At 50.3% G+C, this 18,585-nt stretch overlaps 5 protein-coding genes across 6 annotated transcripts; 4 read left to right on the plus strand and 1 right to left on the minus strand.

Annotated features, from left to right (window-relative positions):
• Positions 1-4,350: 4,350 nt before the first annotated feature.
• On the plus strand, positions 4,351-5,425 carry AAFC00_000222 (uncharacterized protein; the record flags this gene model as incomplete). The annotated part of the gene is made up of 2 exons (XM_069341600.1): positions 4,351-4,779; positions 5,045-5,425. The coding sequence occupies 2 exons, from the start codon at positions 4,351-4,353 to the stop codon at positions 5,423-5,425; spliced, it is 810 nt and encodes a 269-aa protein (XP_069196437.1).
• Positions 5,426-7,345: 1,920 nt separating this feature from the next.
• AAFC00_000223 (uncharacterized protein) lies at positions 7,346-8,527 on the plus strand (the record flags this gene model as incomplete). 2 transcript variants are annotated; one of them, XM_069341612.1, is made up of 1 exon in its annotated part: positions 7,346-8,527. In XM_069341612.1, one exon carries the CDS (start codon positions 7,346-7,348, stop codon positions 8,525-8,527), a length of 1,182 nt encoding a protein of 393 aa, XP_069196438.1. The 2 variants fall into 2 exon arrangements, with proteins under 2 accessions (XP_069196438.1, XP_069196439.1); XM_069341613.1 differs by having other exon boundaries at positions 8,165-8,527.
• Positions 8,528-9,576: 1,049 nt separating this feature from the next.
• Positions 9,577-10,473, plus strand: AAFC00_000224 (uncharacterized protein; the record flags this gene model as incomplete). Its single annotated transcript, XM_069341623.1, has 1 exon — positions 9,577-10,473. The coding sequence occupies one exon, from the start codon at positions 9,577-9,579 to the stop codon at positions 10,471-10,473; it is 897 nt and encodes a 298-aa protein (XP_069196440.1).
• Positions 10,474-10,717: 244 nt separating this feature from the next.
• AAFC00_000225 (uncharacterized protein) lies at positions 10,718-11,892 on the minus strand (the record flags this gene model as incomplete). Its single annotated transcript, XM_069341630.1, has 4 exons — positions 10,718-10,820; positions 10,870-11,014; positions 11,075-11,214; positions 11,276-11,892. 4 exons carry the CDS (start codon positions 11,890-11,892, stop codon positions 10,718-10,720), a joined length of 1,005 nt encoding a protein of 334 aa, XP_069196441.1.
• Positions 11,893-15,811: 3,919 nt separating this feature from the next.
• Positions 15,812-17,346, plus strand: AAFC00_000226 (uncharacterized protein; the record flags this gene model as incomplete). The annotated part of the gene is made up of 2 exons (XM_069341652.1): positions 15,812-16,707; positions 16,791-17,346. The coding sequence occupies 2 exons, from the start codon at positions 15,812-15,814 to the stop codon at positions 17,344-17,346; spliced, it is 1,452 nt and encodes a 483-aa protein (XP_069196442.1).
• Between the last annotated feature and the right edge of the window lie 1,239 nt (positions 17,347-18,585).

Below are 18,585 nucleotides of genomic sequence, written 5' to 3' on the forward strand. Positions count from 1 at the left end.
GTATGCATGCATACATCCGTACTCTACTATGCAAGTTTCCGTCCGCCGTTTGACCTCGACATTATGCAGCTAACAAGCGAGTGGGTCTCGAAGGGGTTGCATCTACAGACTGTCGGCACCGGCACGTCTGGTCCGACTACCAGTCTGTCCGGGGTGCATGAACAGTATCGGTGTCGCTTCGACACGATCATCTCAAACGATGGGGCAAAGAACGAAGTCCCCAGATGTCGCGTGTCTGATTTATTGGGTATCGTTGCAGTATCACGTAGGTTGGGTAGGAAGACAACATCAATGGAGCCCAATTGCCTAGCATGGTTATATGCGAAGATGATCAGGACAGATCTCAAACGAGACAAAAGACCAAAAAATCTCCTCTCCCGGAATCGAACCAGGGACCTTCCGATGGCATACGAATCTCTGGTGAACCAAGAGACGACTTTCAATTACAGTCGGACGCGATAACCAACTACACCAAGAAGAGAATAGATATCGACCAGCGCAAATTAGAGAGTATAGAAATCTTAATGCAGCGGAGGTAGATCAGCCGAGATCCCGTAGCCAAAACGCCGTTGTCTCGGACTTGTCATCAGACACTACTCGGTAAATGGCGGTGGCGGGTCGTAACGCTCGCGCATACAGTACCTACCTCTCACTGGCCGTCTCTCCCAACCACCTCAAGCTTTTGACGCAACCGAGGTTTCTTCCTTGCTTATTCGAGAAGGGCTTTCTCCGGCCCGAGCCAAATTACGGACATGCACCAACCGTGCAAGCTTGAGGTTATAGGTCTGACGAGTCGAAATTTCTTGTTCTATTGGTTTCAGTGTGTTTAACGTTCCTCAAGTTGCTCCCAGATTCGTAGTTGTTGCGAATTATGACGACTGGCGGTCGACGCCGGGTTATTCTATTATGGAGTACGTACCTCACCTTACCTTACCTTACCTTCTAATCTTGCCGAACTATCGAATGGAGTTCGGTCAACGCAAAGACTGCGTCCTAAACTCCGCGGTTGTTCACGTGAGTCGTGTACTGTAGTGAAAGGCTATTGTTTGTTCTGCCGATAATTGCATTTCCATTTCCCATGAGGAACATACCGACTTCTGAGTTAGTGCTAGACAATGGCCTTGCTGTCTCTAAAGATGTCGGCGTTTACTTGCTATTCGGAGATTGAGACTCTGCTTCACGGGGCACCAATTATGTAAGTCGATCAATGGCTGCTGACCTGATAGATTCACCGAGTGTGATGCGCCATATAGATTGATTTCCACTGCTAAGGTCGAAGCCCCAGTTGTCCTTCTTGGCCAGTCTGACCACGTTGCACGAGCACAAGTCGTGCTATACAGTACGTGAGCACGCTCAAACTGTGTTGATGCACATGTTGCCACGCGACTTGATGATCTCCGAGGCTGGTCTCACTACCGGATCAACATGATGGGTAAGCAAGAAGGTACCCCACGTCCGCTTTTACCTGCAAGAACAGTATACTGAAGCGAGATGGTTGACTATTGAGTAATTGGAACCACTCGCTGACAGCAGAAAACTCGTGTTGAGGATCCACAAGCTTTGTGGATTGTTACCCCATATCCGGCCCTGAGGGTCTACAGATGTATAGCAAGATTTGACCTGCGCCGAGTCGCCTTCGCGCGCCGTGCCCGACTTGCTGGGCGGAAGCGATGCTTATAGCTCAAGAGCACGTCAAGCTGGCTGGTAATCGAACGCAGCCAGAGCGTGATTCTTCCTGGCTGACACCTTGTTCCTGGAAGGCTTGCTTATGCAGAAGCAGCGGCAATGATGTCTTTGCCAACGTACGATTCTTTGACACCATGTAATGTTTAGAACTCACGTGTAGGCAATGTTACCGAGGATTGCTCTGGCCTTGGAGATGATTACTACTGCTAGTGTCAAAAGCAAACATGGACTGACGCACCAGTACCATCACGGACTGATTATTCGGCTCGTATGAGGCCATTGACATACGCAATCTTGCTAGGAGGAAGTCAGAATCAATCAGTTTGCGGATCAGTGTTCTGGACTCAACTATGGTAGCAACTGGGGGGCTCTCCGCATATGCCGGAATCAAATCGATCAAGGGGTCTGACTTGGACCAGACCCGTTGTCGGTATGCGTACTGCTGGCCCACAATTCCACAGCATTCGTTGCTGAGGAATACAGTACACACCAGTATCCTAGTGTACTGTCTGCCACCCACAACAGTCTAACTCTTTTGTCATGGCCCGCCTTGATGTCGTAGGATGCTGTGGCACCAAGAGTGAGACACCAGACAAAGGAGCCGAGTACGCATACCTGCCGCGTTAAGAGACAATGTCGGCATGTGACGCATAAAAGGAAGAGGAGGTACAGCAGGTTGCAAAACCAGCTGGTTTACTTGCTGAAACATCAGAATAACAATACCAACAATACTCCGTACTGCTTGCTGTAGTGGCTCTTTGGAAGCTATATGACTATCTTAGCAGCATTCGATACTACGGTCCACCGTTAAGAGTCAGACGAGACAGTACAGAAATCGTTGGCTTGTGGTACATGAGGCCACACAGCCAGCCCAATGAAGTCGCAGTAGAACGGTGTACTGTAAGTCCTGTCGTGCGGCACAGCATGTTGTGGTGCAAGCACGTGGAGTCATGGTCAATTCACCACAACGCTGTGATCCAATAATTAATTTATCGACAAGACAAGTGCAAGTACCCCCTTCATAGTGGACTATCACTTGAGAGGTTCGAGCTGTCCGCGTGACCTCCTTCTTCGAAAGACACTCCATACCGACTGTCTAGCCATGTGCTGTGTGCTGTGTGAGTAGCCCCATGGGAAGCGTCCGAGTGGCAGTGTCCGGAAGCAAGATGCCTGATCGGTAGAAGGCACGACGAGCGGAGGTTTTGGCGCAGGAGCGGAAAGAAGCACTTGTAGCCACCATACCAATCGGATTATTTGTCGGTATTGGCTAGTCCTGAAATAGTATCGTAAGCATCAACAGAGACGATTTATTGGTCAGGGCATTTGTCGGATTATGTCTGGGGGAATTGCCACGAGGGCTCGGCGGCCATCTGGACCCTCGTGGTGGAAGTTCGGAAGAGTGAGGGCCAAGATCTCCAGACTCGGTCCGGCGAGTCGGATCCGTTTTGCAGTCTATGCTCGCGAGAGCAGGTAAGCAGGGCTATTTGCTAAACGGAACGTTGAACTGCAACCAGCCATGAGAGAGACATTCTATGTGTCAAAGCCGGGTCAGAGCGCGAAGAAACGGCTCCATCGAGTCAGTGATGACCGACAAAGACCCTCGACCAATAGCAACGCTTTGTTTCTTATCTATTGCTGTCCGGAAGTGGAATAGCGGGATGCACCATGATGCTGCACTATGTCGATCGCAGAAGCAAAGAACGAGGCCAAGGATAAAAAGCAGCAGGCAAAAACACGGCAATCTACGATCTGGGTAGGTTAACCCAGATGGTGCAGAGACGCTGATCGGACAGTGCGATAATATCAAGACAAAGGGAGCAGCGACACCGACGGCTCATGACGAGCAGATGAGGAAATGCGGAGTTGTGGGAGTGACAGCGACAGTGACAGGGAGATGCGGTTCGGTTCACTGTAGCCCGCACTGACTAACGAGCCCATGTGTCGCGAAATGAAGGTAACATAAGTGGAGGGTCATATCGAGCGAGCGGTGAATGGCCCGAGTGTCTGTCCGCAGGAACTCACAGACGGCATTTGGTCGCGCGACACGATACGACGGGTCCAGGGTCTCTCATCATTTGGTGCTAGTTTAGTCCAACTCTAAATCCCGCCGCTCCATCACTCTGCCTTCAACTCTCATATAGGGCCCTCGCCCTCCCCAACCAGGTGTCGTCGTGTCAAGAAATTGATCGTGTGCTCTTCATCTCGTCCCCGCGACTCCAAATATACCCAAGATAACACATGCGACGTTGATCTAGTTGAGTTCCGGGAACTGCTAGTCTCTCCACGCGCCTGGTTGGTCAACTGCGAAGTCCTTATCTCGCATACCATATATTCTTCCCGTCAGACCCCCGTCGCACCACGCCTGACAGCGACCTCCTAAATAATACTGCCCCTGCCTTGCCTTGCGATCGTAGACCGACTATCTCGTTCTAGTTCGCTTGCTGCCTTGACCGCGTACCTGTTCTTCATTCCATTCGCCTTTCTAGAAGAAGAAGGCGGTTCCAGCGACGCCTTTGTTCTCTACTCATTTTAACCCACCTCGACCCACCACTACATCTCATCATTTCCTCTCTTTGATGCTGTTCCTGTAGATCACACAGGCGCATAACGAGACCCGAGATATCCTTACGAAAACAACATCAGCATCATTATCAACCTGCAAACATGGCTGCCGTCCTGCCGCAAACCATCAATTCTCCCCCCCACTTCGGTCAATCAACCTACCAGCAGAACTCTACTCCTCCTTCAAATAACGTTTCGCCTTCGAATCACTCTTCATACCTTCATGCGCGCCAGGTGCGCCAACCTAAGCAGCCGCTCTATATCCCTGCTGTCTACCGTCCGACCGAGATCAGCGTCTCTCGTCAGTCGTCCATCACCCCACCGCGTAGTGCGAACAACAGCGTCGACAGCAATGCCAGCAACCCGATCAAGTTCAACCTACCGAGCTCGCCTCCACTCAGCCCAGACGAGGGAAGCGAGAGATCCTTTGCTCCCTGGGGCCAGGGCAGCATTTCGAGAGTCGTCACTGACGAGTGGAACGACGATGCGCTCGGCGCTGTGACCGGAGCACCTACGAGAAATCATTGGAAGGTCAGTACTTATAATATCGTTTACTTTCTCCTTCTCTCCCAGGATCATCCGCAATGTCGAAAGGGCCAGGGGATCTTGTCCTTTTTATTTGCGCGTACCCATCAATGTCGATCTTGGTTTGGGGCAGGTGACGCGAGAGCACGCCATCAAGGTGTTCGGTCACCTGCGACTTCCCTAAAAGTTGCCTATGTGTCACAACTTCCTTCCTTGTTGATTATGCAATTATTTCATCCAATGCACAATCCCGCTGACACCTTTGATACAGCCTGACTCTAGCACCGGCACCTGCACCTCTCCGTCTTGTGCTCAGCCTTTCACCTTCTTCGCGCGGCGCCATCATTGCCGCCGTTGTGGAAACATATACTGCAGCTCCCACACTCCTCACGCTGTCCCTCTGGATCAAGAGGCACGCTTCCACCCTGAGGGCACCCCTCAACGCGCTTGCGATTCTTGCTACTCGGACTACCGCACCTGGCGCATGAGCAGGACGTCTCGTACAAACAGCGTCACTAGCAAGGGCAGCTCAGAGACGACCACCATGCCTGTCGGCGTTCCCATTCTCAGGGATTCTGACGAGCAGAACCAACAAAACGTTGCCGGCAGCGTCGCTCAGAGCTTCGGCTACTCCCAGTGGAGTACTTTTTAAGGGGCTCGCAACTCCCATTCCTCCTTTGTCGACGGAGGAAATACTCAATTGATACCCATGCGCTCACTTTACACGATTAACATGCTGCGTTTTAGCGCTTCCTTTCACTACACAGGCCGATGACTAGCATTGTCGGTCCACCAATCGTACCTTCTTTGGTCTCGCGTAAAGCGTTGCATCGACATTGCAGTGATGCCCTATCTCCCCATTCCCACCTTTACGATAGTGGGGATCGGATCACATTAATTTCCCTCGTTCTTATCATTCGGCGCGGCGTTCGGGGGTATACTTATTATTGCTTGTCGGAGTTTATAGATGAATGGACTCCTCACAAGTAGACGGATTGGCTTTACGGGAATCGTACTGGGGCGGATAACTTTTTACGCTTGATACCAATGTTTCTAGCTCTTCGCATACGCATAAATTACTATTATTGCTACACGTTGCGTCTTTCCTCCTGTTTTTAAGTGAATACACGCGCCGACCGCTGTGCAGCAGACTGACTTGCTGATCAATGGAGCATGGGTTATGCTCAGAGGAAACACTGAAGGAGCTGCACCAGTCCACACCCTCTCTCGCATGCGAGTTATGAGGGGCTACGTGGAGGCGGTGTAAGCTCCGTACACACCCTCGGTAGAATAGCAGCTTGTCACGGTGCCATCAGTAAATATCATACGGTGTAACCCATTTTTCTTGTTTGCTTTTAGTGTCTCCCCTTCATCCGAATGTAAGCAAAGCAGAAGTGGGTTACCCACTTTCCGTTAGCGAGCACATGGTCTACATTAGCACCAGACGAACATCAATTTGGCCATAGTGTTTGCTCGATATTGAGGTACGCCCGTGCCTGCATTTGTTACGGAGTTATAGCGAGTTGCTAAAATGGAAATAGGAAGGAGCAACGTTGCGCGGTTTTGATCATAATTAGTCTTGTTGGCCGGAAACAGCTGTTTTGTCACTAATCCGTGACATCGCCGCTCGGATTAGATAGGATAGTGCAGACCGACATTCGACTACTCGTGATTTCTATTATATTGCGACACCGCAACAGGAATAACGAGCGACTTGAGGATCTACAGCGAGGAAACATCATACACATCGACACACATCACTATGGATCACCGCACATCATAAAGGCCACGAAAAAGTCAGAGCATGGTTGTGATCCACAATGCAAGTCTGAAGGCCAGGGTCGCCCTCGAGCTTACGGCAATCAAAGTTCTGTGCCACGAGTCTCCCCAAATGACACAACGCTCAATGATTTACAGTAAAGTAAGCTCTCCACAAGCGACACCCAAAATAGGCAATGAAGTCCAACAGAGATGCAGTCGAAACAACCTTTGTCGAATCTACAGTTCACACACTTGAGTTGACATTTGAGCCAATCGCACAGCCACGACGCAATTTCTGACATGTGGCGCAGAGATCACAAAGAGTGGCGATTCACGGCGGCGACCTTCCGAACCCCCGACTTCATACGCCACAGATCTTGGTGTTCGAGACCTCCACCATGTCGGCCGCGCCGTAAATCGATGTCACAACCTGAAGTTGAGTCATCAGATAGCTGTATTACTCAGAACCCTAGAAGCAAGCTGCATAATGCAGCCAATGACAATACAGGTGGCAGCATACAGACAGATTGCAAGCTCTAGTGGCGAAATGTAGGTTTAGTGAAGATACGTGCTCACTGACGAATCTATTGGTACGCGTGGCTCACTGCTACCTACTTCCCCGCCAGGTACGTCTTCCTCGCGTCTTCTGGATGCTTCCCACATGTCGGTCATCGGTGCATAGTTCGTTGCGACAAGTCGTCGTTATTGTGTTGCCTAAGGCGAGGTGGGTAGTATAAGACCTTTCCATAGTCGTCTGTGTTCCCCGATTTCATCTTTCAATCATCACACATCACACAGAAACAAAACAATCATGTCCAACATTCGAGATACCAACTATTCCAATCACCCATTTTGGGACTTCGTTGCAAGTATGCAACAGAACCCAGGGGCAGTGAATGCTCCTTTCGCTGCTGCAGGCAGTGCACCACCACCACCACCTCCACCCCAGGGTCCTGAAGCGCTTGCTGCATTCGCGAACAACTTCCCTTGGGGACCTATGAGTCCAATGCCTCACAGAGGCCGCCATGGTGGGCCTCGAGGCCGCACTCCACCACCACCCGAGCACGACCGAGATGAAGGCGCAGGTCATCGTCACCCCCATGAACATCGTGGAGGATCTCACACTCCACCACCTCCTCCACCAGGGCATCATGGCTCCGGAGACGAAAAGGGTATGCCTCCACCACCACCGCACGACACGGAAGACCCACCCTCGCGTGCCCCTACTCCACCGCCGCCATCTAGCCCACCAACCGAGCCTCATCACCCTGGGCATGGTCCGCATGAGCACCACGGCCGTGGAGGTAGATGTGGTGGCCGTGGAGGCAGGCATGGTATGAGAGGCGGGCACGGCCCTGGTCCTCCTAACCATCGCCACGGCAGTCCTGGACCACACGGTCGTGGACATCGTGGAGGTAGATCTGGATGGAGAGGAGGGTCCCATCACGGACCTCACGGTCCTCACGACCGCCACAGAGGTCCTCCAGGAGGGTCTCCATTCGGTGCCGCCTTCCCTTTCGACTTGAACGCTCTCGCATCAGCGCTCGCACCCAACCTCTTTGGTGCTGCATACAACAACAACACCGCCGACAATGTCGTTCCCACCACGCGCAACACCGACAACGATGGCATGTTCCATCCCGAGCTTGACCTTTTTGACACGGTCGAAGCATACATTTTGCATCTCTCTCTGCCTGGAGCGAAGAAGCCCGACCTCAGCATTACCTACTCATCGCCGCGCAATAGCGTGACCGTATCTGGTGTAGTGACCCGTCCTGGAGTCGACGAGGAGATGATGGACGCATTAGCTCTCGACGAGAGGAAAGTTGGCGCATTCGAGAGAGAAATAAAGCTAGAGGAGGGCGTCAAGATCGACGAAGAAGGAATTTCGGCCAAGCTCGAGGACGGAGTCCTGAGAGTCGTTGTGCCCAAGATCCTGCAAGAAGAGGAAGAGGAGGAATATGTCAATGTCAAGAGAATCTCGCTTGAGTAGGCACTGTTCTAGGAAATAGCGATTCGCTCGCGGGAATGAGGCACAGGAGTTGGAGGAAATGATAATCAAGCATAATGACGGCATTCATATTAGGAAGTATTGCTTTGGCATACGAGATACCATTACCATAGATGACGAAAATCAAAAAGACGCTCTTTACGAGCAACCCACAAAAACCACCTTTCTTGTTGTATTGTTAACCTATTCGATTGACGTGACCTCCGTGGTTTTGAATCGATCATCGTTGCTGAATTGTATAGTGTATGTGATGCTCTGCGGCGTAGTTGTGAAGCGCACCTTGATGCTCCCGGCCTGGCCCCTCGTGTATCTATGGGTTGTTTTCTTTCGTTCCCTTGTACTTCCATTTCTTACCAACAATACTTACAAAACAGAGCTCAACCATCATAGATGAAATTAGACTGTTCATATAGCCTAAGTGACCACAAAAACACAATTCAGGCTGATGGCTAGCTCCCACCGTGATGACCGCAAGATTGACAAAAGAAGTATGCTTCGACTGAGAATCGAACTCAGATCTAAGGATTTCCTGGTCTGAGACCAAGTCATATAATATGAGACCTCCGTACTAACCGTTATACTATCGAAGCTTACCAAATCTGTGAATTCGGGATAGACGGTTGTATGTCAAACTTGCTGGAGAAATGTATATATAAGTTACATTGTGGGGGCTGGCTGCTGTGTCTTCGTTGCATTTTCGTGATCAGAAACCGGAAGATAGTATCGTAATTAGTATGGGGACCTGCTTCCTCGTACATTTAGCTCTCGATTGTGAAAACTGTACGACAGGGGCTTAGGAAGGTAAATGCAACTTTTGCATGTCTATAATGTTACCATGTTGAACGTAGATCTGTTGACCATCATGAACGCGACATGTTTCGAATGCGCAGCACGTCACCTGGCAGCTTATCGTTGCGCTTATCGCAACTTCTCTGATCAGAATAAAGAGTAAGGTAGGCATCCAGCATCAACGCATAGTTATTCTATGACCTGAGCCCGAGCAACGGCTTGTTCTTCCATCAACATATAAGATGCCGCCTCCCCAGCGCATTCCTTCTCTGCCAGGAGCAACACAAGCATCCAAGAAAGCGTTCAAACCGCCCGCTCGAGTCATCTCATCAGATTCAAATCCTGGATCTTCTTCAGCAGCAGCACGCGCCACTTCTCGGCCTGCAGCAAGTATAAGGGCAAATCGCGCAAACCCAAGTGAAGCAACGAGATCGGTCTCAGCAACCTCGGACCGATCGGGACCATCAACAACTCAGGGTGGCAAAGCGTCTACAACCAAGGGAAAGACCGCAAGCATGTCTGGCTTCAAACGGGCTGCTGATCTACACGATATTGATATGATATCCTCGGACGACGACGACGATTTCAATTTCGATGACGCGGCACAGAGACCACTGCCGACTAAAGCTATTACTCAAAAAGCTGCGCCGCCGCCGAAGATTGCGAGGACGACGGCCAAGGCAACGAATAAAGGAAAAGGATTGGCGCGTCTTCCGTCTTTATCTCCAGATTCATCTTTAGCTTCACCGACTCGCGAGTCCTCACCAATCGCTCTCGATGAAATTGATAGTGGTCGAGAAGAAACGACGACAAATGCCCATGAGGGTGAGAATGATGTTTCGAAGATTGGCACAGACGAGGACGAAGTCCCACTACTTCCGGGCCTCTTGTTAACTCGTTTACTATACGAGTGCTTCGAAGACAAGGAAGTGAAGATTTCAAAGGACGCCAACTCGCTCATGGCTCGGTACATGGATCTATTCGTGAGAGAAGCGGTGGCGCGGGCCACCGAGGTTCAGAAGGAGCGCAAAACGGAAGAAGGTCATGTTGTGGACGATGGTGACATGGACGACGATCGACCGTTTCTCATCACCAAAGACTTGGAAGAAGTGGCTCCTGGACTGGTACTGGACTTTTGAGCGAGCGGCTCAAAGCTACGATCATCAAGCTTCAGGCCTGTGAGCGACATTGATGTCGAGCGAATCACAGAATATCATTCAATCGATCAACTACACAATAGTCGTAAAACCGCGTGCCTCAGGGTAAGGACATGTTCATACTGCCGCAAAGGTTCAAAGCAGCGCCATCAACTACATTGAAAAAAAGAAACCATAACCACTACGCTGCAAAGAGAATCGAACCGACTACGACTCGATCTGGTCTTCAAGCCTTCGCATTGAGACACGAAGTCACACCCGGCTCTGTCTTCTCCATCAGTGGGAAGATTTCGTCTGCAACGCGCTTCTGTAGACTGAGGTCGGGCTCGCTGGAATTATGTCAGTACAAGCCGAACGATCATGGTAAGAACGACTTACTCTCCAATCTTGCAATCCATGAGGAAGTTTCCATGAGCCTCTGGTCCAAGGTCTTGCGTGACGCCGTGTACGAGGGTTCGACCTCCCACTTCTGTCTTTCGAGCTATAACAGTCAACATGCCGGTCATGAAGATCCTTTCGGCCCCTATATCGACTATGTCAGTATTCTCGCATACTGCATGCGCATGCTTTCAGGATCACTCACAAGATGCGTTCCTCTGCAAATCGCTCCAGCAGAGACCGGGGGTCAGGACAGTTATGATGACATTGGAGTCTTCAGAGAGCGGACTACGAGCTGCTATTTCCTTGACAGCCAAGTATAGCAACAGCTTTGACGTCATGTACCTATTCGAGTCAGCAATCTGTATCTGTTATGATCCTAGGCTATCGTCGCCATTGCACGTACCTGTTGCCCATGTTTGCGATTTTTGGATCATTCATGGCATCGAAAAGAGGTCGATCTGCAACTTGACTCTCCTTTGCCTGCGCAATGTAATGTGTGTCGCTTCCCACATAGGCGAGTCTTCCTCTGCTCCCAGTCTTCTTAGCACTAGCCCTCAATATTGGTAGCAACAAGAGACCAAATAGCACTGGACCAGTGACCAAAGTCATCAAGTTACTCTCTTCGCCGCTCTCGTCCAAGATTTCAAACTTCGGATTGATTGCTCCTGCATTCTGAAGCACTGCGTCGAGCCTGTCAAGCCCCTTGGCGCGGTCCGCGAACGCCTTGACGGAACTGAAGCTTGAAATGTCGAGCTTCCAGACCTCAATCTCGGTTTTGGATGCTTTGTCTCCAAGGTCGGCTGCTATCTTGGCTGCTGCAGCTTCTGCTGTAGCCACTGTACGGCATGCTAGGATCAGCTTGGACGCACCCAAGTGAGCTATCTGACGCGCTGCTTCGAAACCAAGACCAGTGTTACTGCCTGTGACTATCACGGTCTGACTTACGAACGATGAAGTCTGGACTGGAATTGACTCGAGGAACTGAGACTTGGGGAACTTGTACAACCAGAAGCTCGCCATGGTGTGTTATGCTGCGTCGGATTCTTAACAGAATAGAATTGAGGGTGTGCTGAAGATGACATGACGAGGACTTGATGAAGCTCTTATCCGATACTTATATACTCATGGAACTACCTTAAGGTTGTGTTACCTTGAGCAATCCTAAGCTTACTTGCTTTGGGGAGCCGAATGAGGCAAACACATGTTTCATGATCACCGCGTAAGTCCGGTATGCCCGAGCGGCGCAATATATCAATTTGACCGCGTCCACAAAACCCGACATCTTCGTAGTAAATACGAAACAGCATTCGTCGCATGGAGGATGCTTGGTCCATGACAAGCTATTCACTCGGCGTCAATGTGGATCTGCTCCCGGATGATGCTGAATATCCAGATGGTGTTACATCCGAGACTCTGCAGCGATTCCGACTCTCCTGTGATTGCCCTGCAGCAAGCTGTTATAGTGTAACAATCTGCAATAACATAGCTTCCAATCGACAAATACTCCCGTACATTTTCCGGTCTTCAGCACCTCTGTGGTGGGGTCAAAAAGGTGAATGGCGAAACAAAAAACAAAACATACAGCAGCTGGGATTCCCACGTGGTCACCCACCGTAGTACTAATCAGCCGGTCAACTGCTTATGTCTGGCAGAGCGGACGGGATGCCCAGTTCTCAGCTGCCTGTGGCCGTATGTGCTCGTTCCCCTCAATATTAGGGAACATATACATTGTATGTTTCGATAGGGTCAGTGTCTAGCCCCGAAGGGCCCGCGAGATCTCAGCATCTAATTAGCTGGGAGCTGGTTGCTGTCCTCACCTACCCGTGATAAGCAAGCAGAACTCTTCATTCCTTAAGCATATATTACTATCAACGTTAGCTTTCTGTGCAGCAGAAAGCGCAAGAACTTACACCCAATGCGTCCATCGTGCTATCACATATCGCAATCAATAAAAAGAAACGATTATCTTGGCACCGAGATCCCCCGCCACGTGCCGTAAAGGAGGTTTATATGATCTTATATTAATGATACCATCGTTGCCCTTTTCTTTGATTCTTCTCTTAACGAAAGAGTCACCTGTACTATATCAAGCCAAAAGCTATAGATCGGAATGAAGACTAGCTCTTTCGAGACGTTACCTCCTGAAGTCATCGAGTCAATTATTTATCACCTTGATGGTAATGGTCTGTGTTCAATTCGTTTGTCATGCCGATACCTGTGCCACGTCTCCAGCAAGACCTTCATAGAACGTCTGAGGCGGAATGTGTATTTCACGATCGAGGAGAGCTTGACAACATTGATAGCTATCAGTGAGAACGCGCATTTCCGTGAAAGTCTGAGATCAATACAATTCTATCCTCATCTTCAATCTCGGGAGATTGAAGAAGCATTTCCTTCCTTGTCGAGAGAAAATATGCGTCAGACCCCGTGGACCAGAACAAGATCGTCAATGTTGACATTTTCACAACGGGAGAATTTACATCGTCGCTTGCTAAATCAGTTGGACTTTACAAAGGAGAGCAAACATCAACAAATCATGAGTGACTCCTTCAAGAGTCTGACGAATGTAAGAAAACTTGAGCTGGGGTCATGGGGACTTTCAGTGGAAGAAGTAGAGAGACATTCCAGGACAATGCAAAAGTTCAGAGTGGAGACTGGTGTGGGTATCCTCGAGTTTCAGTGGGGCTCGATCTGGGAGATGCAGCAGTTTGGCACAACAAAGTCTTGTGATGGCAACTGCTCATTGACACAAGACTTCAAATTGATCTTGATGGCGCTTGCCAAGTCGAAAAGGCCTTTGGAAGAATTCAAGGCACATTATTTGTCAGTCGAGGGTCTGAAGTGCATTCAGATCACAGACGTTCCGCTTGACCGCAAACTCCTCCAAGGTCTTAGGTCTTCTTTCAAGACTGTAAGGGTACTACATCTGTGCCTTGGCTTCGAAAGGGGACGCAAGGCCGAAGATGAGTCTTCTTCATTGTCGCGTTTCAAGTCATGGGTACAGGAGTTCACACGCCTCGCTCCGCATTTGGAGGATCTCAAGCTAGTATTTGACGGCTGGGCACAGTGGGAGGTGAGACCCGAGCACATGGCACCAGATTGGAGCGGCAGTCTCTTCCACAACCTTGCCACACGATCCGCTCCGTTTCCATACCTCCGAAAATTAGATCTGCAGAATATGTTTGTCCGGTGGCGGGACGTTTCCGATTTTCTCGTGCTCCACAAGGAGAATCTTGTCGACTTGACTCTGAACCGCATGACGATGTGGAGTGCGCTGTCCTGGGACCGCGTGGTACCTGACGCTGAAGCGACGACCTGGATCACTCAGTTCAAGAAATTGCTGCGGTCAATGCCATCACTACAGACCGTGAATTTATCCTGGCTTTGCATCAATGGACGAATGATGTGCTTCTACCAGCAGCACTTCAGACATTGCACTGGCTGCGACGACAGAGTGAAGAAGCCAACGGACTACGGCTTGACGTCTTGTCCGCATTACGCATATGGCAAATACAGAGATGCATCATTACTTCGAGCGACGACTGCACGGAAAGCATGCGGAACGAAGACTAGCCGCCTTGCTGACTTTCTTGAGACGCCTGTTGTCATGCTACCAATGCCGACCGCCTTTCCCATGTTCTATACAGCGGACGAGAATGACTTTGCAGCTCAGTGGCAGTACTATGATGGTACTCTGGGGCGCTGGGAGACGCCTGGTCCTGAGATTGAAGATGATTCGAATGAGGTCGATGATTACTTTGCTCGCGGCCCACCAGCTCTACCTGCACCAGTGTAGTTCATGAAATTCGTGGAGGACATATATGTAAAACCTTGCCCCGCGACATTGTATCGCGTCAATACCTCCTCGAGACGGGACACTCATCGGTTCTCCAACCAAGAAGAAAGAAGGAGAGGTATGGTCGAAGCCCGCTGCTTCGCCGTGTCCGTCCTGTAGTATGAAGCTTTCGCAACGACAGGTATTTCTCCTATCCGGTCAGCAAAGTTGTGAATACTTGCATTGCAAAAAGTGTTCATAATGTCCTCTGATAAAAAGACCGCCAAATGGCGTTGACAGCTCTAATTTGAGAATGCAAGTATGAGACCAAGGTAGGATTCATCTTGACTCTGCCGTTGCTGTACCATCTAACAAGAATGTGTTCGACCAGGGTCACACGTAGCTTGGCACCATATCTTAGTCAAGTCAAGTGTTGAACAAGTCAATAACCCTCAGCTGGCCCAAAATACATGGCCGATTCACTAATTGTAAAGCAACATGATCTAGAGCACAGAGTATGAAGACATTGGAGGGAGGATGTACAATAGCATAACCTGAACTACACAGATGAAGGCTGTTATGTGTTATACGTACCACCCTCGGCTTTGCGACCTGGAAAGGTCTGTGCATGTCGAACTAAACTAATGGCGACACCGCATGGTAACTCTAAATACTGGGCTTGATCCTTCTGAGTCGACCTACACGTTTAGTCATACCAATTCTTTCGACATATCTAATTAATCTGTATCGATTGTCTTAGCAAAGATGGTCTATAGCCAGTAATCAGTACACTGCTGTACAACATCCGCACAGATATTGCTTTGTTGAGATCCGCTTTTCTATAGCATCTTGTATCAGTCCGTTTGTGTCTGTGAAATAGCTACCTATTGCTTTCGATTGCCACAAACATCTGCCTGTTTACCCTACCTGCTAGTCTTGCCGACTTCTACTGGCACGTTACATCAGAACTTTGCCTCTGTTTGGTGCCGAGCACATATAGAATCACTCTAAAGGCAGTAAAAGATAGATCAAGTCTGCGGTGACCCGAGCGACCGGAAAGTCGAAATACAGTACAATAGAACCCAATTACTTTGTCCACGCCTTACTCCTCATACCTGATATCACATCGAGAAGAAAGACAATCTTCCAGCCTATCCAGCGATAATGACAACCTCAATACCAGCGACCCAGACAATCTCTGCCTACTTCTTCCGATGTTGCGACGAAATCGGGTTGATATCCCTCCACTACGCACCTCTCGATACCAAACTTCTCTGTCTACAGCGCTTCGTGCGGTTCATAGCTTACGGAGGCACGACTCTCATTCTAGCGACGTACCTCTCCGTACTCGGTAATTCGGACGGTCGGATAGGATTGTTCATGACTCTGACCCTCGTGGGAGATGTGGTGATAAGTTTCTTCCTGACGCTGTTCGCTGATCGGCTGGGCCGGAAGATGATTCTTGTTGTCGGATCCTTGCTCATGGTCGGTAGTGGAATTGTCTTTGGACTCACTTCGAATTTCTATCTTTTGCTTCTCGCTGCGGTTTTTGGGGTCATTAGTCCCAGTGGGAACGAAGTCGGACCGTTCCGTGCGGTGGAGGAGTCGACGCTGGCGCATTTGACCCCTGAGGCGGCTAGAGGTGATATCTTCGCTTGGTATGTCTTGATTGGATATGCGGGCACGGCTATCGGGACGATTGTCAGTGGGTGGGTCGTGGAGAGGTTGAGAGTCACGAGAGGGGATGTGGTGTTTGCTTATCGCGTTGTGTTCTGGATCTATGCTGCCATGGGCACGTTGAAGTTCCTCATGGCTTGCGCGTTGAGCAAGAACATCGAGGCTGAGGAGACGGATCCAGTGATTATTGACCAAGGCGACGAGGAGGCCCCGCTGTTGGTTGATCGTCCTGTGGATGCAGCAGGCAACGAAGAAGACAACGACAGTGGGGAACCGAAGACGAACAAGACGTTCATGGGCATCGGAAGAGAGAATCTCTCTACTTATATCCAGCTATGTCTTTTCTTCGGCCTCGACTCCTTCGCGTCCGGTCTAGCAACGACGTAAGTTTTCCTCCATCATGCTTTGGAGAAACAGAGAAACAACACCTGAAAAGAGCTACATTGACTGACTCAATGAAAAACAGAACCTGGCTAACCTACTACTTCCACCTCAAATTCAACCTGCAAGAAGGCAAACTCGGAAGTCTCTTCAGTGGCCTAGCGATAATAATCGCGCTTTCCGTGCTCGTGGCCTCATCCATTGCAAAACGAATCGGCAACATAAAAGCCATGGCATTCACGCACCTGCCCTCGGCGATCACGCTGATGCTGATCCCGCTGCCGTCAACCGTGGGCCCGGCGATTGCGTTCTTGATCATCAGAGCATGCAGTCAGTCCATGGACACGGCGCCGCGCACGGCGTTCCTGACCGCGGTCATTGTACCGCGCGAGAGGACGGCGGTTATGGGGTTCATCAATGTTGTCAAGACCATGACGCAGAGTCTGGGCCCGTTGGTCACTGGTGTGCTTGCTGGACGGGGAGCTTTTGGGGTCAGTTTTATCATTGCTGGTGCATTGAAGATTGTATATGATCTGGGGATCCTGGCGGTCTTTGTCGGGCACAAGTCGCAGGCCGGGAAAGAGCCCGAAGGAGGCTTGGCGGTGGCTGTGGAAAGAGAGAACGACGAAGAGGATGATTGAAGGATATGGTTTGCGGAGCGAAACAGGGGTCTCGATAATATAGATGAGACTGTAGGTTTGATTTATGGGAATGCGAAGACAAATCACCAGGACAGATGACAATTCATGCGCACTCACGCCTTTCCTAAAACTTCTTATGGGGGTCAATGATGGTTGCGCGACAAAGGTCATGGAGAGTGGTTTTCGATGGACATGGATTGTCATGGTCAAGTATGCGATCCGACAACGCGAAGAGACCCTAGATCTTACATCTCAATCCCACTCCAAAGCACAGCCTAGATGCTTGACCCGATAGAGAAAACAGTCTGCCTCGTAAGATCCCATTACACCTCCCCTTTCCCTTCCTCCTCCCTCAACCTCTCCCTGACCCTCATCAACGCCTTCCCCAGCACATTCCTCCCCCACCTCTCCTCCTCCGTCCCCTCCTCCACATCCCTCGCAGCATCATCCCCTCTCCTCCCAATCCCCCAAATCGCATCCACGGGACTCGCCTCAGCCAAGACCTTGTCTCCAGTGCCCAGCAGCGCAGCCTTACACTCGTCGACCTGCGAGAACTTCCACCAGCACGCGTCTTCGGCGACGGAGTCGATGTGTTCATTCCACAGCGCCGAGTCATAGGGCGTCACTTTGCGGCCGAGAGTCTGTGCTTCCTGCGGTGTGGCGGCTTCATTGACGATCAAGGACGCCGTGGGCAGGTCGTTCATGAGGACCGCTTTGCGGTACATTATGTAGTGCTCTGCTGTGGGGAAACGCAGGTGAGCAGATGATAGGGATGCAGGATCTGGAGCCCAGAAGCAGGAAGGATACCAGTTCTGGAGCCGCGAAGAGGAGAGCTGCAGTTCGTGGCCGTAGAAGAATAGGTGGGTTTGTGTTATTTGCTCGCTTGGGCCGTGGAAGTCGGGTTTCTTGTCGCTGGTCTTTTGGGGGGTTGGTTGAGTCATGGGTTCGGGCTTTTTCTTTGAGTTGCTCTAGAAGAATGCTGTTTGTAGGGCCAGAGAGGGATTGGAATGAATTGTTGGCCTATAAGTATTGGTCCAGAGAATGGGATGGAAAGGATATCGTTGTGCTCTTCTGCCCTGTCCAGCCGACGAGAGGGTAACAACAACAGGTCGACGACTGTTGGTGCACTGAGAGACGACTGCCACAGGATCGATAAGGAACATAACACACTTCCTGGTCTTGTAGCCCCAAGTCGAAGCTCAGAGAACACTCTCCAGATCCAGTCCAGTAAGCACCAGA

Source organism: Neodothiora populina, assembly GCF_041146345.1.
Source record: "Neodothiora populina strain CPC 39397 chromosome Unknown canker_contig_1, whole genome shotgun sequence".
Taxonomy (NCBI): domain Eukaryota; kingdom Fungi; phylum Ascomycota; class Dothideomycetes; order Dothideales; family Dothioraceae; genus Neodothiora; species Neodothiora populina.